The sequence below is a fragment of the Acomys minous genome (assembly GCF_964271855.1).
Source record: "Acomys minous genome assembly, chromosome: 2".
NCBI classification, from domain to species: domain Eukaryota; kingdom Metazoa; phylum Chordata; class Mammalia; order Rodentia; family Muridae; genus Acomys; species Acomys minous.
Window position 1 is genome coordinate 83,112,750 of NC_140484.1, and position 22,465 is coordinate 83,135,214.

A 22,465-nucleotide genomic window follows, 5' to 3' on the forward strand; every position below is an offset into this window, starting at 1 on the left:
ACAAATCTTTAAAAATCAAATCAAACCAAAGCTGAGATAATGTGATAGCAAGTATTGTCACTTGGCAGGATGTAGGGTCACCTAGAAGACAAATCTCTGGGCCTGTCTGTTGGGGAGTATCTAGATTGGGTTCATTAAAGTGAGATCACCCTAAATGTGGGCAGAAGCATTTTGTGGGGTGAAGTCCCCCAGGCTGAATACAGAGAAGAAAGCTGGGCTAGCCAAGCTGCCTTGCCTGGTTCCTGTACATGGTCCTCTGAACTCTGCACAAATGCTGCTGGAGCACTCACACACACACACACACACACACACACACACACACACACACACACACACCAGCATCCATTCCCCTCTGCTTCTTGTAAATAGATGCAATGTGGTCAGATCCCTTATACTGCTGCCTCCATGCTTCCCACCCATGACACACTTGATCTGTGAACTATGAGCCAGAATAAGCCCTTAGGTGTTTTGTCTCAGTGACAAGAAAACAAATACAGTAAAATACACACACACACATACACACACACACACACACACACACACACACACACACACACACACCAACAAAAACAAAACTTGCCCCGATATTAGTGAAAGTGGTCAGTTTCAAAACTCTGACCAACAGACTGGACAGGTGGGTAGGCAGTGAAGAGCACTGGCTGGTCTTGCAGAGGCCTTGGGTTCAATTGTGAGCGCCTACATGGCAGCTCACAGCATTTATAAACTGCAGTTCCAAGGGCTTTGATGCCCTCTTCTGACCTCCTTAAACACCAGGAATACATGTAGCATATGTGTGTGCGTATGTATGTATGTATGTATGTATGCATACATGCAAGCAAAGCATTCATGCACGTACAATATTAAAATGTAAAACTCCTGCCCAGGCCTCAGGAAGAACCACACTGATAGCTGCTTTTCTTTCTGTGTTCTATCAGGTATACCTCACGGTCCAGATGCTACTCAGAGACCCCTTCCTCCTTCCTTCGCTGGCTGAGCCAGCAGACCCGCTGGTCCAAGTCTTACTTCCGAGAGTGGCTATATAACGCCCTGTGGTGGCACCGCCACCATGCGTGGATGACCTATGAAGCGGTAGTCTCAGGCCTCTTCCCTTTCTTCGTGGCTGCCACGGTGCTGCGTCTTTTCTACGCTGGGCGCCCGTGGGCTCTACTCTGGGTGCTGCTGTGCGTGCAGGGCGTGGCATTGGCCAAGGCGGCCTTTGCAGCCTGGCTCCGTGGCTGCCTGCGGATGGTGCTGTTGTCACTCTATGCGCCACTCTACATGTGCGGTCTGCTGCCCGCCAAGTTCCTGGCGTTGGTCACCATGAATCAAAGTGGCTGGGGCACCTCGGGGCGGAAGAAGCTGGCTGCTAACTATGTCCCGGTGCTACCCTTGGCACTCTGGGCTCTACTGTTGCTTGGAGGTCTGGCCCGCAGTGTGGCCCAGGAGGCCAGTGCCGACTGGAGCGGCCCATCCCGTGCTGCTGAGGCCTACCACCTTGCTGCTGGGGCAGGTGCCTATGTGACCTACTGGGTGGTAATGTTGACTATCTATTGGGTGGGTGTGAGGAGGCTATGCCGACGTCGGAGCGGTGGCTACCGTGTTCAGGTATGAAATCTGGCCATGAAGACGCCATATCCACTGAGTGCTATATAGGGTAGTCAACAGAGGTCCTGCGGGGTAGCTCCTGGAGTCATGGAATTCAAGGGGACACCCTGGCCTCAGTTTATTTTCTCTTTGAAATGAGGGAATCGTCCAAGATTTCTTCAGTCTGGACTTCAGTATTGCAAATCAGACTTCTGGGTCTCTGGGAAGGGGTAATTTATTGATCAGGGTGTGGGTTTGTAGAACCAGGGCCAGAAGGTCACCCATTTCTCCCTGTTGCTATTTAATGTTTGTACAGTGATTAAGCTATAATAAAAATTTTTAATTTATTTTCCTCCAAGCACCTCTTGCATTTTTCTTGTCACTGAGGATTTGAGACACAGGGTCCAGTCTTAGATGTTTGAGCTCCCTAGGAACCTAGGTTCTGTCTTCAGAAAATACAGGTGTTGGAGCTGGGGATACGACTCAACAGTTAAGAGCTTGTCTTCCACGGAACCTGATTTCAATTCCCAGTGCCCACACGGTGGCCAACAGCCTCTTTAACTTCAATTCCAGGATATCCAGAGTATTTTTTTCTGGCTTCTGTGGGTATAGTACACGGGCATACATGCAGACAAAGCACCCATACATCTTAAATAAAAATTCAAAAAAATACATGTTCGCTGGACGATGTGATGCACACCACCTAGAAATTGAAGGCAGGAGGATCAGAAGTTCACCGCCATTCTCAATTAGCTGTGAGAAGATACCCTGACAAAAGCAGCAATGAAGAAATTCCGGACCACTGTCAATTACTGCAGGAACTTGATGCAACACTTCCTATCACACCCAGTCAAGAACAGAGAGCAATGGATTAACACACCACGCTGGTGCTCAGCTCACCAGGGCCCAGCCCATAAAAATGGTGCTGCCTGCGTCAGGGGAGTCATGCCACCTCAATTAAAATCCTAATTAAATCACTTACAGGCATAAGAAACGGCCACTCTAATCCACACCATTCCTTCCAGAGACTCTCTTGCTAGATGTCAAATGGGCAATCAAAATTAATCATACTCTGCTACATAGGGAGTTCAAGGCCATCCTGGGCTACATGAAATCTTACCTCAAAAACCTTCGAAGACTCTCTTGACCTCACTTTACTCCTGAACTACCATGTCACTTCCCTTTCTGTGGACAGCAATAATCCATGAAAATGCCGGTAAGATGTGATTTTAGTACACTGACTCTATACTCACTGGTGGTCACTGCTCATCTCAACGCCTCTCACACATACACCTGAAGCAGTCACTGTGCATTTGCCTGTCCTAGATAGTTCATGTAAGTACAATCAGGCAGTGTGATCTCTTATGACTTGATTTAGCGTAACACTTTCAATGCTCACTCACGCTATTGAATCTCTGATTTATTCCTTTTTATTATTAAGCAATATATCATATCAGGGACACAACTCATTGTCATCTACCCCATTATCAGTTGACACATATTTTGGTTGTCTTTAATTTGGGAGTATGATGTTCACTGATAGGTTTTTGTATGGATCTATGAATTTAATTCGCTTGAGTATGAACCTAGGAAAAGAACTGCTAGGTTTAATTATTTTTAATTGTTACTATTTTTTGATAGGCTCCCATAGAGCACCGGTTAGCCTCAGACATGGCAAGCATGACCTTGAGCTTTCGATCCTGCAGACTTTATGTTTCGAGTTCTGGAATTCTAGACACAATATTCAAGGGATAGAACTAGGGGCTTTGAGCACGCTAGGCAATTTCTCTACTAACTGAGCCACATCTACAGCCCTAGCCAGTTCTTTTAATTTTGTGTGGTGTGTTCATATGTGTGTGTGTGTGTGTGTGTGTGTGTGTGTGTGTGTGTGTATACATTCATGTGACTAGGTGCATACATGTGGAGGTTAAATAATGTCACCTCACCATGCATTCTCTAAGTCACCACTGCATCTGCCAGCCTTGACTGTCTGAGCTTCCTGGGATTCCCCTGTATCCATTGCTCATCTTGCCACAGGAGGGCTGGGATTACAGAGGCTCAGTACTAGGTGCATTTTTATATGGGTGCTGGAGATTTAAACTCAGGTCTTCCTGTTTCATTGCAAGTCTTTGCTTACTAAGACATCTTTCCAGGCCCTAATTCTTGTAGGAACTGCCAGGGGGTACTCTGTTTTATCTCACTGCTAGCAACCGTGATGAGGCTTCTGATCTTTGCACCCTCTTCTGGAACACAAGGTATCATTTAACATTTAAATTACAAGGTATCCTAGTGACTGCAACTTGGTTTCTCTTTGTGGTTTCCGATTTCCATTTCTCTAAGGAGGAATGTTGATTCCCATTGTTGAAAACCCAAGCCAATCACATGATCAGCACCCCCACTGCACCTCTCTAAAATTCCACAAAAATTGGTCATTAAATTAAGTTCATTAATGATACCCACATCCTTAAAACCATGACCCTCCTACTGAGGTATGCTTTTTTTTCACTTTGCCAGTCAGGAAGAAACAGGAGCCTCAGCAACTTGTCCCCTCAGCTTTTGTTTGTTTTGTTTGTCTTCTGGGCTGGGGATGTTGCTTAGTTGTTACAGTGCTTGCTTAGTATAGATGAAGCTGAGTTTCACCCTCTGCCTGTACTAAGTATATTAGTGCAAACCTGTTAACTGCACTTAGAAGTTAAGTGAAGGAGGCCGGAGGATCAGGAGTTCTAGGTTGCCTCTGTCCAACCTAGCCAAGAAAACACAAGCTCCAGATTCAAGGAGAAACTCTGCCCCCACAAGAATAGACAGAGCATGATAAAGGACATCTGAGACTCTCTTTTAGTGTCCAGACGGACGAACAGGCATGCACACCCATTTGCATAATAGAGTACGCATATCCTCACTCAATAAAAACATACAAATCTTTCAAAGCTTTTCTTGTGGTTCCTTATCAGGCAGCCATTGGAGAACCACTTTTTTCATCATCTACACATGGCCCTGCTTGGTACTGTTGGGTCTGGAGTCCAGCAAACGAAACACCAAGGACATCCTGTAGTGAAGCAAAGAGTTTATTTTCCAGGGAACAGGTACTGGAGGCCAGGGATATGGTTTCAATATTGGAACTGAAAACAAACCAGGAGTAAGCTTACTACAGTCTTTTTAAAGCAAAAAACTATAAGCAGAAAGGCATGTACAGGAAGGGGGAGGGCAGTCTTATCTGGAGTGGCCAGGACCAGAAGGCATCATCATTTTTAACAAGACAGGAATTGGGAGGATGTGATAGGGGTTCAGCAATGTGTGGAGTCAGCAAAGGCACTCGATGGTGGGACTGGGAACATCTGTCTGTCCTTGGTTAATAGATGGTCCCTTTGTTCTGTGTGTGATAAGATGGAAGACAGGCCTAAGATGGAGTCTGGTTTGCTAGTCCTTTCGGTACTCAGCATTATAGCTCTAAGCACTCTATTTACACTCTACACATAGGGACAGGATTTCCAAATATTGTCTGACTAGGCTTTGCTTCTAAATTCCAAACTACTGTAACAAACAGCCTCCAAGATATTTCCAACATCTCACACCGAACTCCAGACTTTCCACCTCTTAATCTGTCTCTGTCTCAAGAAACAGAATGGCATCATCCCCACTCCCTGAACAACAGACTTAAGAGTCAAGCTGAGGATAAGAATAACCAATGAAGCTTTCCACTTAGCCCATTCAGTCACAAACCCATGTACCAAGTTTGCTACTAATTTGCAAGGGGAGAAATATAGATAGGTTCACAATGGCCTCCTTGCCAACACTCCAAGTGTGGTCTACAGTGAAGAATCCCAGCAAGATGAGTTAGGTGCTGTCACTCTCAACCTCCCCCCCCCAAAAAAAAGAAAGAAAAGAAAAAGAAAAAACTATGACATTTCAATACAATTTCTCATGTTGTTGTGATCCCTCCAACTATAAAATTACTTCATTGCTACTTTGTACCTGTAATTTTGCTAGTTATGAATGATAACATAAATGTCTGGTATGTCAGACATGTGATATGTGATCCTGTGAGAGGGTCTTTTGACACACAAGGGGCTAGTGCATAAAGGCTCTTGGCATCAAGCCTGGCAAACTGACCTCAATCCCTGTGATCACCAGGTAGGATAATCCACCGCTGTACACTGCACTTTAGCCTCCACAGAAATAAATGGTTAATTAAAAAAAAAATTTTTTAAAGATACCCCAAAAAAGCAAGTAGAGTGACACAAAGTTATAATCTGAAGGCTTTGGAAGCCAAGATAAGAAGGTGCCAAGAGCCAGGCCAGCCTAGGTTAGACACTGAGAGCCTGTCTCCAAAACAAAAGGAAACATGTAAAATAAAAATAATAACCTGAATGTGGTCCTACACAGATTCCCTGAGCATTTGGCAGGCTGAAGAAAGAAGATCCTGAATTCCAAAACAGCTTTAGCTATAAACCGAGACTGTTGGCAACAAATATTGAGGCTGGGAGGGTACCTCAGTTCATAAAGTGCTTGTTGTACAAGCACAGAGACAGGTTCCTATCCCATAATTGACTTAAAAGCCCAGATGTGGTAGTATATTCTTGGGAAGTTTGGGATCAATGAGGATATATCTAGAGCCCCTTGGCCAGCCAGTCTAGCTAAATGAGTAAGCTCTAGGTTCAGGAGAGATGGCTCAGCGGTTAAGAGCACTGACTGCTCTTCCAGAGGTCTTGAGTTCACTTCCCAGCAACCACATGGTGGCTCACAACTATTTATACTGTGATCTGATGCCCTCTTCTGGCCTGCAGGTGTACATGCATATGGCACTGTATACATAATAATAAATAAATCTTAAAAAAAAAAAGAGTCTGGCTCAGAAGTATTTTTAGGGTAGAAGAGTGACTGAGGGAGATGCCTATCATCTACATGCAGGCACATACAGACAGACTAAAAAAGCAAACAAAAAGAATATAAAATCCCAGACACGTGTTTGTGACTTCTGCTGCCCTGGAACAAAGACTGCACTAATTAAAGTTACCCATAGCTATAAACTTATTAGGCAAGACTTGTCCTTTTCAAGTGATTCACCAATTGTAGGCAGCTGTTGCTTCAGTTTTGGACAGAATAGAATTAGGTCATGTCCACCTTGGAGAATGCTGCTGTGCTTTCCTTGATGTCTTCTTGTCTCTTAAGGCCCGCATTCCCATCTGTCTGCAGATCCTGTTGGGTCCACCTTCTAGATAGAATGGACTTATGATTTTTTAAAAATGTATTTTATTAATTTATTCATATGACATCTCAATAGTTATCCCATCCCTTGTATCCTCCCATTCCTCCCTCTCTCCCATTTTCCCCTTACTACCTTCCCCTATGACTGTGACTCAGGGTGACCTCCTCCCCCTGTATATGCTCATAGGGTATCAAGTCTCTTCTTGGTAACCTGCTATCCTTCCTGAGTGCCACCAGGCCTCCCCATCCAGGGGACGTGGTCAACTATGGGGCACCAGAGTTCGTGTGAAAGTCAGTCCCCACTCTCCACTCAACTCTGGAGAGTGTCCTGTCCATTGGCTGGGTCTGGGTAGGGGTTGAAAGTTTACTGTACGTATAGTCCTCGGCTGGTGCCAGAGTTTGAGCAGGACTCCTGGGCCCAGATCAGCCTGTCATAATGTTCTTCTTGTAGATTTCTAGGACCCCCTGGATCCTTCTATTTCCCCATTCTCCCTTGACTCCCTCACCTAGAGACCCAATAGGAAGTATAGACCAAATCTTTCATCACAGCTGGTCTTATTACTTTAACGACAGGTTCCCATGTATTTAAACACTTAGTCCCTAGTGATGATGATGTTTGAGGTTATAGAATTTTAGGAAGTAGAGCCTTGCTGGAGGCTTTGAGTGGTTATAGCCTCACCCCACCATTTACCTTTTGCTTTCTCTTCGCTGCCTACGTGTGGAGGGAACTATGATCCCCCAGCTTCCTGTTCCGCCCCCCATGCCTAGCCCTACCCGCTGTCAGGCTTTCCCCACCATCAGGGACTCTGCCACTCTGGAACCTTCCTTCCCTAAGTTGCTTTTGGCCATGGCATTTTATCACAGCAAAAGAAAAGTTTCTCCTTACACTAGGAATTACTCCCCCTTCAACCTTGTCCAAGAGCTTTGGTTTTTACCTGATTTCTGCAGCACCTGACAGTGCTCCCTCTGAGACTTGAATTTGAAGTGTCATCCACAGGCTTGTGTGGATCCCCAGTAGATCTCAAAATCTGGGGAGACTACAGAACCTTTATGATGTGGGGGCCACCAAAATAGGTTAATGGAGATAGGCTCCCAAGATGTATTTGCCAGACTGCTGACTCCTGTAACTTACCACTTCCTGGTCAGCCACACACACATTCCAGCTGCCTTGACAGAGCTTCTCAACCCCGCCTAAAACTAGGACACTGCAGAGTATCTGAAACCATGTGCCAAAATAAACCACCCCTCTTGTTTCTGTAGGATACTGTGGTCACAGGAAAGGGGAAATAAGCGATACAGTAGTTGTATAGGAATCAAATCATGACCCTCCATGGCTCAGTAAGGTGATTCAAGTGAGAATGTCGCCCACAGGTTCACATATTGGTTCCCTCTTTGAAGCAGGTTACGGAACTTTAGGGGGTAGAGCTTTGCTGGAAGATGTATGTCACTGTGGGTGGCATTCCTGAACTTACAGCCCCACCCTCTTGCAGTTGGCTCCCTTTGTGCATTTTGAGATATGATCTCTTGGCAGCCGGCTGTCACATATCCCATCATCCTCTGGAACCATAAACTAAAACCAACTCTTCTCTAAGTTGCTTTTGGTCTTGTTTTATCACAGCACAGAAAACTAATACATTCAGAAACTGTTGGTGACTCACTGCAAAGTAAAACAGGACACCTTGCAATGGGAAATATTCTACACTGTCTAGCTCTACTTTCTACCAAGCTCTCTGACCTCACAGTGTGTTCATTTCCTAAAATTCTGCTTCAGTTCCTCCCACATACCCGCCTCATCGAGGTTCACAAATGTCTACATAGCTTGCACTTTCCCGTCACCCTGCAAATGTCACCTTTCCAGTCAGACCATCTCCAGAGCTAACTGCCACTGTTTCTCACACATTATTCCGAACCCTTGCCTTATTTTTTTCCCTCATAAATATTATGGATTTTACTTAATTTCTCGTTTATGGTTTCTAACACAAGCATCACAGGGACATGGCACAATCTGAAAGTGCTTAGCATGCAAGCAGGAGGACCTGAGCCCAGATCCCCAACATCTAAGTATATTGGCACATGTAATCTCAGCTCTGTCCGCGAGGCCAGTCTAACCTAATCCACAAGCGCCAGGCCCAGCGAGACCCCGCCTCAACCTACAAAGTAGGTATTATGAGGAAGACACCTGGTGCCAGTCACTGTCCTCCCCATGTCCGTGTACCCACACGTGCTCCCACACAGCTCAGTCACAAAGGAAGGAAGGAAGGAAAGGTACTAGCGAGATAGGGCCTCGTCACTAGCGAGGCTAAGACATGTTTAGAAGATTGGAAGACTTGGCTTTTGTCATTATCATTGGAAAGGGGAAAGAAGCTGGAGGAGTGCTCATAATTGTCTAGGGCTGGGGGAAGAATGCTAGTTGGTACTATATATATATATATATATATATATATATATATATATATATATATATATATATATATATATATACACACACACACACACCAAACAAGCACAATGCATTACAGCTGCCTCTGTCACTGGATAAAACTGAGCACAGCAGTGCACACCCACCAGCGCATGGGAGCTGGAGACAGGAGGTCAAAAGTTCAAGGTTATGTGAGTTAGGTGATCCTGTGCCAAAGGAGACTTCATCTCAAAAACTAGCCATCAATCACACTATATGGAACAGGGAGGTGGGGGCGGGGGTGGACTGCATAAGAAGGAACTAGCCAGATAAAGTGAATTCTTCCAGTTCAAAGGCAAGTCATTTCACGAGGCAGGAAAAGCATGAGTGAAGGTTCAGACATGGAACAGACTCTCAAAGCTAAGAGACCAAGGCCAAGGCCACCAGCGTTGAAAAGTAACAAGGAAGATATGAGAAGAGATAGAAACTATGCAAACAAAACAGTAACAACAACTACAACAAAAAAAACCGTGCTGGATTTGGAGGGTTGTTCTGGGTATTTACTGGGCGAATACAGTGGTGAAAATGAGCAGGAAGGTTGCAAGGGGATAAGAGGAACAGAGGACCTGATAACAGAAGGGAGAGAAGAAACACATTATTGTAAATAGGAAGCATGCGCAAGACCCTGGGGTGGCTAGCAATCTTAATGGATAGCACACGGAGAAGAAAGTAGGATGGTGAACGCTCTTCCTTGTTTGATAGGGACAAGGCTAGGAAGACTAGCAAGGCCAGAATGTGTGAAGCATTGGGCGTCTTCACAAGGAATGTGATTTGGTTCTAGTGACAACAAAAAGCTACTGATGGGTTTAGGGCAGAGAAGTAACCCAACATGACACACCTGACACTATAAATGGAAACTAGTGGGGATCTGAGTCCATTTCCAGGACCTCCGTGTCGAAAGCATTAACTAGTAATTCTAGATCTGGTGAGGAGTATGCTGTGACCCTTGAGGCTTGCTGGTTGGCTATCCTAGGCAGGCAAGTCCTGGTCATTGCGAAAGCCTGTCACAATGGCTCATGCCTGGAGAAGGACTCTTGAGGTTCAGCATACTCATGTACACATATTTATCCAAGCGCCCCCTCCCCAAACACACACACACACACACACACACACACACACACACACACACAGAAACCAGACTAGGCATGTAGCTCAGCTGTACATGTGTAGAATCCACAATGTAACGGGATGGAAGTGTGGCCCAGTATTAGAACTCTGGCCCCTTTGAGAGGGGTTAGGAGTGTAACTCAGTGGTAGTGGCCCTATCTAAAATACTCCAGTGAGACACTGGGGTGTGGCTCAATGGTAGAGCTCCTGCCTAGATTCCCTCCAGTCAAGGGTGGGGAGAGCTGCCCAGTGGTTTCTGCTCTGAACCCCTAGACTATAGGTCCTTTTTCTGAAAGGAAGAAAAGCTGTTTCTTTTGGGTTGTAGCACAGAGTATGCTAAGGGTATCTTCCACAGATGGAAATATAAAGGAATCTGCCAGAGAAGAGAAGGGTCTGAGCTGATGCCCAAAGGCCTCAACAAAGAGCCTACCAAATCAGGATAGCTTGTATCTTGTCACCACGGGGCCACACTCACCTGAACACTTGGGGTATTTTGTGTGTTCTAATCCCTAGATGCTCAGTGACCACTTAACAAACAAGCAAGCAAACAGAGAATCAAGAAGTAAGTTGAAATAATTCTTTATTTCAGGGACAGGTGTCGGATCAGGGCTAACCCTTGTTAGTTGCCACTTAAGTACCATCGAAAAAACATCCTGGGAAAAGAAAACGGTTTGTGTTGTAGGAGAGGCCAATGATAAAAACGCATTTGGGCTTCAAAGTGTCTGGGAGTTTTGACCTGAGTCTCCAAGTTGGCTTGGTGTTAAGACTCATGGGTTATCTGACAGAAAGACAAAGATCCGGATTTCTCAAGCTAGGCAAGGAGAACTCAGACCTGGTCTCCGGGATCTGAGGGAGGAGTGCTGGGGCCTGGACTCCCAGTCTGAAAAAAAAGAGCGTTAGGCCCCCTAGATCTTAAAAGATGAAAACTAGACTCCTTGTTCTCAGAGAGGGCTGCTACCTAGAACCCTGGTTCTGAGGAAGGCAGGGTGGAGGCCTGGGGTCTGGCCGACCGATGGAGCCGAGACTCCTGGGTCTCCCTCCGGGGCGGAGGCATGCGGCGGCGTGGACAAGAGTTGGAGGAGGGGAGAAGCTGGCACTCACCACACTAGCACTGTAACACTAGCAGACAGGAATGCGGCGGTGGCTACGAGCAGGGACAGGTTTCCAAGCGTCAGAGCCCCGGGCCTAGCAAGGAGCTCGCCTAGACTGGGCCTCCAGGGCTCGATCATTTCCGTCTCCCGCGGTGCCCAATGCATCACTTCCCGAAACGTGACCTGGAGTTCCGTCTCGCTGGGCGGAGGGGGACCCGTCACTGCCGGGACGCACACGTTAGGGGGTGGGGCTTCGCCCTCGGCCCCACCTCACACCGTAGCCCCGCCCGCACCGTTCAGATAGAAGTAGAGCCTCGCCAGGGGGCGCTGGTCCTGCAGGATCACGCAGGAGAAGGTCCCGCGGTGCGTGGGTTGCACTGGTCGGATTCTCGCCAGGTACCCGTGGGCTCCCGGCACATCACGGAAGTAGGACACGTCCTGAGTCCGGATCTGCGGGATGGCGGGGCTAAAGCTGGGGAGCTCACACCTACCAGGACTCAGCCAGAACGTCAGACCTCCTCCCCAAGCCCTGACTCAGCCTTTGGCTCTTTTGGCTGTTCTAAGCAACCCTTCCCGGCATTCCCTAAAGCCTGACTCATAATGCACACTAAGCACCGGTCTTCCATAAATTTAACCTCACTCTCTCCCTAGGTCCCGGACCCTCCTTTTGCACTAAACCGACCCCTTAAGCCCTCCAGCTGGCCCTGTTCGGACTCACACCTCCTCCAGCAAATTTCCAGGAATATGTGATCTCCGACTCTGGCAACTGGAAGCCCACGGTACAAGAAAATAAAGCCTGGTCTCCTCGATTCACCATCAGGTCCTGAACTGGAAAGGCGGGGCGGCTCTTGTAAAGCCCGCACAAGCCCTGCCCCTTCCCTGGTATCCCCGCCGCGCCCCCTCACCTGGACAGTCTAGAGGGAGGTCGCAGACTGTAGAAAAGCAGCCCTGGCAGTGGAAACGCCTAGTGAATTCCTGGACGCCTGTGAAGACCAGGAGTGTTGGGCTCCGCCCCCTGCAGTCTCCAGACCAAATCCCTGAACCTTGTAAAATCTATGGGGGTATCCCAGGCTTCTACTGGGGAGATAGAAGATAGACCCAGTCAGCCTCTGGGTCACCTACTCCCTTGGTTGGGCTGTTAAACCAGTTTCCTACAACATATACATATATGCTGGGGGTGGGGGTGGGGTGTTATAGTCATTGGGAATGGGATCTAGGTATTTATGCATGCTGGCCAAGCTCTCTACCACTGAACCTTGCCCCCAGCCCCTCACTGGGAATTTTAGGCCAGTGCTCTACCACTAAGCCTCACCCCACAGCCTCTGAAGAGAGTCTAGGCAGGGGATCTACCACTGAGCCACCACCCCAGGCCTGCATTGGGTATCCCAGGCAAGTACTCCACTGCTACGATTTATCTTCGGCGTTCATTTCAGTGTTTGCTTTGAGACAGGGTCCCCCTAAGTTGCCCAGCATGGACTAGAACTCTGTAGCTCATGCTGGCCTTGGACATGTGACCCAACCTTTCTTAGCCTCTGGAGTGGCTACTAGGATGACGGGCTTGAACCATCAGGTCCTGCTTCTATGACGGTTTTGAACACTACCTAGTTCATGCTCTTTCCTATTTGCTTCTAAGACGCACTCACTGTCTCCATCTTAAGTTCCAAGTTTCCACCCCAGTCACCATGACTAAGTCCTTACCACAAGGAGGAACGCATGTCTGGACTGTGGAGAGAAAAGAAGCATTAAGATCCAAGTAGTTGACAGAGGGACCTATCTAAAGCCCCCCCCCCAGATGGTATTACAACAGGTGGGGAGTCCTCTCCTCTGGAGAACAGGTCTAGGCTCCTAATACAGCGCTTGGGAGGGCAGAACAGAATATGCTGTTCCAAACGGGCAGGGCAGAATCTACAGGGCTTCATCCAGAGAGTGGAGAAAGATCACGTATCAGGCCTAAGGCCTGCAGCTAACCATCTATTGGGGGTGGGGGGGTGGGAATGGGGGGAAGGCAGGCATGCAGAAAGCCTTAAGGAACAACCAGTCTTGGAGTATTATTTACCCTTGGGGCTTGAAGTAGCTCCTACGCAATCAATCCTTCAAGATGTCAGAACCTAATTATTAGCAGGCCCAGTTAGAGGAGCGCTACCTAGAGAAGATGCCTTTGAGTGAGGGTCCAGAACTGTCACGTGATCTGCCCTAGGCTAGGAAATCCACCGGTCCCAGCATTTAGGCTGGCTCCGGAGTGTGTAAATATCAATCTGTGTGGTGTGGTGTTGTGTGTTTGCAGGGGACAGAGATGGAGGCCGGTTTACCTTTTTTAAGCTGTTCAATGGTCCTCTTCATTTTGGCTGCAGCACTGGGGAAGGCAGCCTTAAAGGACCCTGGAGGATGAAGCAGGGTGGTCGGACTAAGAATCCTTTCCCCGTCAGTGACTTGCTGTCTCGCCACAAGCACACGGTGTGTTTCCTCCTCCCACAGGTACAAAGGGAAGAGGGCAGACTTCTCCAAAGTGCTCTTCTGCTTCCTGGGAGCACTATCCGTTTATATGTTAGTGGAAGCAAGAGGATAATGACCAAGTCCTCTGCAAAGCTTACCAAGCCCTACAGCGGTGCCTCAGTTTCCTCTTTCTCTGTTGCAGCCCTCTTGTCCACTTTCAATCTCCAAGTTACCTGGAACCCTTAATTTATTCATAAACATCTTTTGCCCAGCTAACCACCTCACCTCAAGTGTCACCGCCACGGTTTGGATCACTCCAAATAGACACTAAAGTCCCCCATTTCTATCTCTCATTGTGCTCAACTCACGTTGTACATAAGCTTCGCCAGTTTGGAATTGCACATACGTGTGTGTAAATTAGATGTTTACAGACACTAATGGGTTAAGTCAATCCTTCTGGCATTTTGTTGTGTTTCAAGACAGTAGCTCACAATGTTTCAGGCGAGCTGGGACCTCTCTATGTAGACCAACCAGGTGAGGTGGCCCCGTGAACTTAGAGATGTGCCTACGTCTGCCTCGCTCCCCCGGTGCCGGGATTAAAGGCACACACAACCGCACCTGGCTCCTTTCTCGTATATTTCTAATTAATGGGTTTTGTTGTTGTTGAGAATTTCATATATGCATGCAGTGTATTTTGATCATATCCATGCCCTCCCCTATCTTCCAAACCCACTCACCTCCTACTCTTCCCAACTCTCTTCATGTCATTTTTTTTTTTTAAATAACTACGCAGTCCAATCCGGACTGACCATCCACTGGAACACTACCAACCTACCATGGACTGCATGCACCCCTGAAGATAACTGGTTCTCCCTCCCCCACCAGCCATCAGCTTTCAGTACTGCCTCAGTTAGGGGTGGAAGCTTGTGAGCACCTCCCACAACACTGGAATGTTGACAGACTTGGTCTTGTGCAGGCGACCACAGCTGCTGTGAGTTCAGCAGTACATTAGTCCTGTCACGCCCAGCACACGACTTTGTCTAGTGCTCCCTGACCTCTGATTATAAAAATCTTTCCACCCTCTCTTGAATACAGAACCCTTAGAACCCACAAAAGGGCCCCATGCCTTACAGAATAGCTAAGTATATGTTGAGTGAATTCTAGAATCCAGCAGGAACTATATAGGTCACCAGCAGTGGCCTTAGACCTAAATGCATCACCTGGACCTGATAAAAATCAGACAGGAAAGTGTTTCTCCTTCTTCTTGGTTGTTTTGTTGACGGATTTCTCTGTGTAGCCCTGGCTGTTCTGAAACTCACTCAATAGGCTAGGCTGGCCTAGAACTTAGAAATCCTCATACTTGGAAATCCACTTGTGTCTGTGGTGCAAGGGCTGGTAATACACCACCACCACCCAGCTTGTTTCTTTGTCTATATATTGTACTGGTTGCCAATATACGACTCTGGGACACTCATATAAAAGCTTGATACCACTTTTTTTTGAAAACGGGAAGGAGGCTGAAAAGATGGCTCTGAAGTTAAGCCAACGAATTGCTCTTGGAAAGGACACTTTTGTTTCCAAGAACCCATGTCAAGAGGTTCACAACCATCTGTAACTCCACTTCAGGGCATCTGATGTCCTCTTCTGTCTTTCAAAGGCATTTACATGCACCAATGCCTCCCACCGCAACCCTCCAAATAATTAAAAATAAGATAAATCCTTAAAAAATAAGTAAATGAACTGTTTGCCAGCAACCAAAACTGAGGTCATAAAAATGCTTTACAATTATTTTTAAATATACAAAGATGTGAGACATAGGCCACAGTGCCATGAGGCAGTAACTACCATGTCAGTGACCACCCTTTCTTGCCCCAACTGCCATTCATTCCCACCCTCCACTCTTTCACCTCCAGATCATGAGATGTGACTCCCCAGCAACCAGCCTTTTGGTGGGAATGGTTATAACAGTGTCTACCCAAGCCTCATTCATATTCAAAAGCCTAATCCCCAGTACAGGATGGAAGAATGTGACTGTATTTGGAGACAGCACTTTACTCTTAGAGGGAGTAAAGTGAGGTTATTTGGGTGGACCCTAGACAATTATGATAGTTCGTCTTTATTACCAATTGCATAGGATTTAGAATCACCATAGAAACAAACCTCTGGTCCTGTCAAGAGGTGGGTATACCCACTCTTTATGTCGGTGGTACAGAATCAGGTATTCTTTCACAGCAATGATGGTAGTGACCAAAATATGTTATATGTATGAATGAAACTGTCAGGAGGGAATTGAAGATATTAAATAAAGAACGGTACATTGTGGGTTATGTACAAAGAAAGAGAAGTGCCAAAGCCAAAAAGCTGGTTCAAAATGAATTTGGGGGTCAATCACTTAATCACAAGAGCATGATCTAGAGACCATAGTACTGTAAAGAGATACGGTCCCAGTGGAGCCCTCAGTGAGAGCCTGGATCCTGAAGGCTTCACACACACACACACACACACACACACACACACACACACACACACACATATATATCAAGTCAAAAATTTGCAGGAGGGTGTGGGTGGTGGAACATACCAAGTGCACCACAGATGCCTGTGGGGTGTGCAGGGGTGGAGGCAAGTTTATATGTCTAGTACAGACTGGATCAGGAGTGGAGGGAAATAACCTAAACAGAGTCAATGGAACATGGATATGTCAGGTGAACCATAACAGTGCAAAGGAAACAGTGCAAAGTTTCCTTGGTGAGGGGCACGTATTAGGAGCTCTGACACTAGGTTTGAGTTCTGGCATGCACAGATACATGAACACCAGTTTCACGCTGAGGTATATCTATGGACAGATCACACACCTACCTCCATATGTGAGCTCGGTCAGGTGACAACTCTCTGGTCCTCATGTTCCCCTTGCACAAAAACAGCAATGGTGGCAATGTCTACCGCAAAGATTGAGTGTGGGCAGGATTGAGTGCTCTGCGAGATGAAATCTTTTTCATTCTGAGCTATCCTGTGGCCTGTACTGCACAGTGCCATAAGTCTTTAGTGAGGACTTTCCTACACTAAGGCAGAGTATCACCTACTACTACTACATCCAAATCTGAGGTAGGTAAACTGAGGCAGGAAGAGGTTAGAGAAGTTGGATCTGGTGGCTCAGGCTCCTGGGGAGGCTAGGAAAATCATGAGATCAAGGTCAGCCTGGGCGACGTGTCCTTCTATACCACTCTCCCTACTCTTCTGAGTGTCTGACACTCCAATTCATGGTTTTTCAGCTATGCTGGAAGTCAGCAAGCCCGACCAACCCTTCTTTCTTCCCTTGCTTTGGACCTGGGGTTATAGATGGGTAAAGGGATATGTGGCCTGTTTTTAGGGTGCTGGGATTCAAAATGTCACTCTTATGATTGCACAGTGAACAACCACTGGGCCATCTCTCTGTAGCCCCAATTCTTTTGTTTGTTGAGACAGGGTTTCACATATCCTGTAGTAGTCTCCAGCAAACCCAGGGACATATACACACATGATAAAAAAATAAAACAATGGCTGGTGAGATGCTAAGCAGTTAAGAGCACTTGCTGCTTTTGCAAAAGGATATAGGTTCAGTGTCCTACCAACAGCTACATGTTGGCTCATAACTGCCTGTAATTACTTTGTCCTCTAGGGGATCTGACATCTTCCACTGGCCAGTTCAGGCACTCGGCATGAATGTGGTGTGCAGACGTGTGTAAGAAAGAGAAGTGCCAAAGCCAAAAAGCTGGTTCAAAATGAATTAATTTGGGGGTCAATCACTTAATCACAAGAGCATGATCTAGAGACCATAGTACTGTAAAGAGATACGGTCCCAGTGGAGCCCTCAGTTAAAAAGTAAAAGTAGAAATTCACTTCTTTCATAATACCTTACACACAGTCTGAAGGTTTAGTTCACACATTATTTTGCGAGGTCCTGAGTTCTGCCTGTGATCTGTCATGTGATGTTACATGTAGCTAAAATTACCCTCAAAGGATTTAGACTTTGAGACATTTCATACCCACACATACATATGGGTAAGAACACATGAATTTCACTGTTTCATTGTGTCTTTTTCTTTGAATCAGTCTATGTAACCTAGGCTCCCTAAATCCTACTGCCTCCTTCCAAATACTGGCAGTGTGTAAGCCACCTGGATCATTTTATTTTCCATTAAGACAGGGTCTTTGTAGCCTGGGCCATGTTCAAAGTCATTATGTAGTCAAAAAGATCTTTCTGCCTCCACTTCCCAGTGCTGAGAGTACAGATGTTCATAACCAAGGAATTTACTAAGTACTTGAAATTAAAAAAAAAACAAAACATGACTTTGTGCACAATAGACAAGTACTCTACCAACTGAGCTACATATCCCTAGCCTTTAAAAAAAAAAGTTTTCACTATGTATTCCAAGGTGCTCTCAAACTTTTGAATCTTCTATCCCCTCCCCAGGTTAGCCCCACGCCCATCTGGCCCCTGACGTTGTAGCAGTGACAAGCCGCGTTTAGTTTAGAAACAGTTCAGATTTCAGCTTATGGCACTAAAGGTATTAGACCAGTACTCATATTATAAACCTATGATGTGTACACAGAGACATTACCACTTGTGTGCTCCACCCCACCCCACCCCACCAAGGGTCAGTACTAGCCTGGTTTACCCAATGCATAAAGTATCCTAAATTCTGACTGCAAATCTTCAAGTCCATCTCAGTCTGAACTTTTCCACCTGGAAAGTCTGGCTGTAAAGCTCCACCTCACAGGGCTGGTAATGGAATATCTCTTAGGAGAATAATTAGTGTAAATGATTGTAAAGGAGAACCAGCACCTCTAGGCAAGTCCTTAGCCATCGTCGCACCCCTCCATGCTGGATTCTCAGTGAGAGTTTTATTACTAAGTCACAACCCTGCCACCTCACTGTTGAGTTCTAAGCAGACCCATACCTTCAACCTCATACTTTATTGGGTGTTTATTATCTGTGCTCCACCCTTAAATACAAGCACCTCCAGGGCAGGCCATTTGCAGTTTTGGTACCAGCTGTCACCCCACAGGTGGTTCTGGAATATTCTGTAAGCCTCTGAGAAAATTACTGTACTACTTTCTCCCAGTCTCTAGCCTCTCCCTCTGTGGAGTGCAAGAAGCTCCTCTCCCTTGCTGAAAATGCCCCTTGGCTTTTCCAGGTCCCTCTCAGGACAATGTCTTAAGTCTCCTTAACTGATCCCAATATCCAGGTGTCTAAGTGCCTTGTGGGTGTCATCAGCATCCCTTCCTGGTTATTGCGATGTCACTCTAGTTATCTGCCCTGGTCCAGCTCTAGTCTCCATGCTTCTCCTCTTAGGATGTGACTCTGAAGAAGACAGACACCAGGCGAAGGGAATCCTGTAACCCTGCCTCTTTCCTTTCCCCACAACAGAACACCAGAAACATGCCCACTTTTCTATTTCCTAGTCCCTCCTCTTTACCACGGGCCCAGGTCTGTGGCAGGTCTCCTCCTCTCCAACTCCAGCCTCCACCTACCCCCAAGTCTCTTGCCCCACACTAGAAAGATTTATTCCCAAGGTCTGCCCTTGGTAGCTTTTTCTATGTTTCCAAAAAGGAGGCAAGCCCAGGAAACAACAGAAGGCATATTCCAGAATCTTGCATTCCTTCCATGTCTCAGGTTCTTCGGGCTTTTCTCTGGATAGGGGACATAAAGAAAAATTCTCTTCCATGATAATCCTGGATACCCCTAAATGAGTGGGCCTTTTCTTTGTTCAAAGGGCTCTGATATAAAACTTAGAGGAAACAAAATGACAGGCAGGGGAGGGGGAAGCCTTGAGCTCCTGGATCCTAGAAGTGGCCAATTTATTCTTAAAACAGAAATGAGTTCTCACATTGCTATACCACTCCTATCTAATCTAAGGAGCAGACTGTGTGCCCTGTGTTTGGGGGACCTGGTGTGATTACTGCTAATCATGTCTTTTTGCAACACATCCCCAGAGCCTTAAAGTCTGCTCCATACATCATGCGCTTCCTCAGTGTCACAGCTGGGCATGATCTTCCCCAGTGTTCCAGCAGAAGTCTGGCCCTGAATCTCCATGTTTGTCTCCTGAATGGCTAGCTCCTCTGTTCCTAATCTGTCTTTTGTAGCAGTGAGAAAAGGGTGTGTGTGTGTGTGTGTGTGTGTGTGTGTGTGTGTGTGTGTGTGTGTATCTTGCCTTGAGTGATTATGTCTTCCATAACACCTATCTCAAAAAGAACCATGACTCCTGGATGGGGAGGCCTGGTGGCACTCAGAGGAAGGATAGCAGGTCACCAAGAATAGACTTGATACCCTATGAGCATATACAGGGGGAGGAAGTCCCCCTCAGGAACAGTCATAAGGGAGGGGAGTAAGGGGAAAATGGGAGGGAGGGAGGAATGAGAGGATACAAGGGATGGGATAACAATTGAGATGTAATAAATTAATTTAAAAAATTCAAAAAAAAAATCCATGCCCAGCTTAAAAAAAAAAAAAAGAACCATGCCCTCCCAAAGAGCTCTGCCTTCTCTGGGAGATAAAGAGAATGCCTCATGCCTCACACTAGGAGATGAAACTATTCCACTCCACCTTGAGAGATGAAGAAAATCACTTAACCTGAGAGCCAAGGAAGTTTCCTACCTTACAGATGAGTCAATGGATCCCAGGTGAGGCAGGAACACATCCAGATTTCAGAGCCCAGTGAGCCCCACAGGTCACATGTACTCGACCCCACAGGGACTCAGACTCTGACTTCCATATTTCCTTTATTCCTTGCAATCTTTGACTCCATTCACCTCTTCACTTCTTGTCCCAAGAAGCAACCTAACTCACACAGGTTTCCAGGACCACTGCCTCAAGATCCATGTCCCCCACCAGAAAAGTTTCTTATGCTTTCACATAGTCCTAGGAGCACCAGAGCCAAATTCCATAAGCACTCACCCTGAGCAATAGCCACCTCCTGGAGGGAGAGTATCATCTGTGTGAAGGCATCATGCAGGTGGCTCCTCTCATCATAGTCTGAGGATGAATGAGAAGCAGGCTGAGGAGGCTCCATGGCACACCCCTGGCTCCATGGCTGAGCGTCTCCGAACCTCACCCCCATCCCAGAGCCTATACCCCCATTCTATGTGCCCTACCTGGAGAGATATCAATTTCCTCTTTCCAATTTCAACCTCTAACCCCCAATTTGGTACCTGTCCCTCCTCCGTCTCTAGGCCTCTGTCTCTGTCCCCCTGCTGCTCCTGATCTGTCCCCGCAAGCCCGTCAGCCTCTACTGCAACTCCATGCGTCTCTGCCCTGTCTCTGGGTCCTTGTCTCTCTCTAGATCCCTGCCCCATTCTCTGTCAGTCCCTGTCTCCCACCCTCTGGGTCCCTGTCTCTCTCTGGGTCTCTTGTCCATTTCTCTGGTTCTCCAGTTCTCTGTCCCCTCTCTCTAGGTCTCTGATGTCCCCGGTCATCTGTGTTCCAAATCCGTACCCTCCTCTCTGAACAATGCTCCTTCTACTTTCTACTTTTACATCTCTTTCCTTTTAATTCTGTCCTGGCCCTTGCTGCCCTTAGCCCTCTCTGAGGCACTGTCTCCAGGCTGTCTTCACCCTTCTCTGGACACGTCTCCTTCCATTGTTACCACTTTGTCTCTCTTTCCTGCATCTCTGCCATGATTCTGTACTTAGCTTTTCTTCCTGGAGTCACTCAAGGTCTCTCCTGCCCCCCCCCCCCCCCAGGGCCCTGGTACAGGGAGGAAGGTTTCCTCACTAATTTCCATGTCTGAGAGACCCTCAAAAGCAGCTGTGAGCGCATCTTTACACTGGCCCAGCTTGGAGCGCTCTGTGCCCACAAACATCTGGCAGAGACGGAGGCGTTCATCATAGTTAGTGAAGCAGAAAAGACAGGCCAACGTGGACGCCCTGAGGATCAGCAGGAACAACAGGACAGTGCTTCCAACCAGTGCAACAAGGGCCATCACATCACAGAGGGTCTCTGGGGCTGAGGAGAAGCTAGTAACCTTTGTGAGGTCACTGTGGGGGAGGGGAAGCTGTGGCCAGAGATCAGTGATTGCTGCCTTTCAGCTGGTGGTCAAGTATCAGGCTCCATCTAGAGGTAGGTTGGCATGGGTCACTTGCAACCCCTACATTTGTGGCTGAGCCAGGCGCCAGGCTCCCAAGAACCTCACCTGTGACCCTGGATGTCCTCACAGGTTAAAGGGTCTCAGGGACCCAGAGGCCGGCAATGCAGTTATGGTGGACCAACAAAGCCCTCTTCCCCAGAGTTGGGAGCAGGGAATAGAGACAGAAACAGAGATACTCTGAGCCCCAGAAGGCAGAAATTGGGCAAAGTCAGAATGAATGAGAAACCTTGGAGTAACATCTAGTGGCTCAGAGACCAGCAATGCTACAGAGATATTCAAGGCACTAGAGAAATAGAAGCTTCAAGACGCCCAGAGACAGTGGGGTAAGTGAAAGAAAAGGAGAAAATTTCCTGATGGCAGAAAGACTGCGGAGCAATGGGCTAGGAGAGAGGGTGTGCACAGAGAAGACACCGCACGCCTCTCAGGAACTCTGGGGTAGTGGTGTGGACCTGGGGTCCCCG

General features: G+C 47.1%; 2 protein-coding genes across 4 annotated transcripts in view; one reads left to right on the top strand and one right to left on the bottom strand.

Moving 5' to 3' along the window:
- HAS1 (hyaluronan synthase 1) overlaps positions 1-1,973 on the top strand; it is a 15,252-nt gene extending 13,279 nt beyond the window's left edge. Inside the window, exon 5 of the mRNA XM_084771944.1 lies at positions 936-1,973. Within this exon, the coding sequence (XP_084628070.1) occupies positions 936-1,611 (676 nt within the window). The 3' untranslated portion in view covers positions 1,612-1,973. The remainder of the gene's footprint in view (positions 1-935) is intronic.
- SPACA6 (sperm acrosome associated 6) overlaps positions 1-22,047 on the bottom strand; it is a 25,017-nt gene extending 2,970 nt beyond the window's left edge. Inside the window, exons 1-9 of one of the 3 annotated variants that reach the window (XM_084771955.1) lie at positions 21,632-22,047; positions 20,816-20,893; positions 13,755-13,823; positions 13,144-13,167; positions 12,351-12,428; positions 12,164-12,273; positions 11,739-11,895; positions 11,456-11,666; positions 10,918-11,007 (exon numbers count right to left, since the gene is read on the bottom strand). In XM_084771955.1, the coding sequence (XP_084628081.1) occupies positions 10,974-11,007; positions 11,456-11,666; positions 11,739-11,895; positions 12,164-12,273; positions 12,351-12,428; positions 13,144-13,167; positions 13,755-13,823; positions 20,816-20,893; positions 21,632-21,839 (969 nt within the window). In that variant the 5' untranslated portion in view covers positions 21,840-22,047 and the 3' untranslated portion in view covers positions 10,918-10,973. Of the gene's footprint in view, positions 1-10,917; positions 11,235-11,455; positions 11,667-11,738; positions 11,896-12,163; positions 12,274-12,350; positions 12,429-13,143; positions 13,168-13,754; positions 13,824-20,815; positions 20,894-21,631 lie in introns of those variants that run through there. The other 2 variants (XM_084771956.1, XM_084771954.1) reach the window with 2 other exon arrangements.
- Between the last annotated feature and the right edge of the window lie 418 nt (positions 22,048-22,465).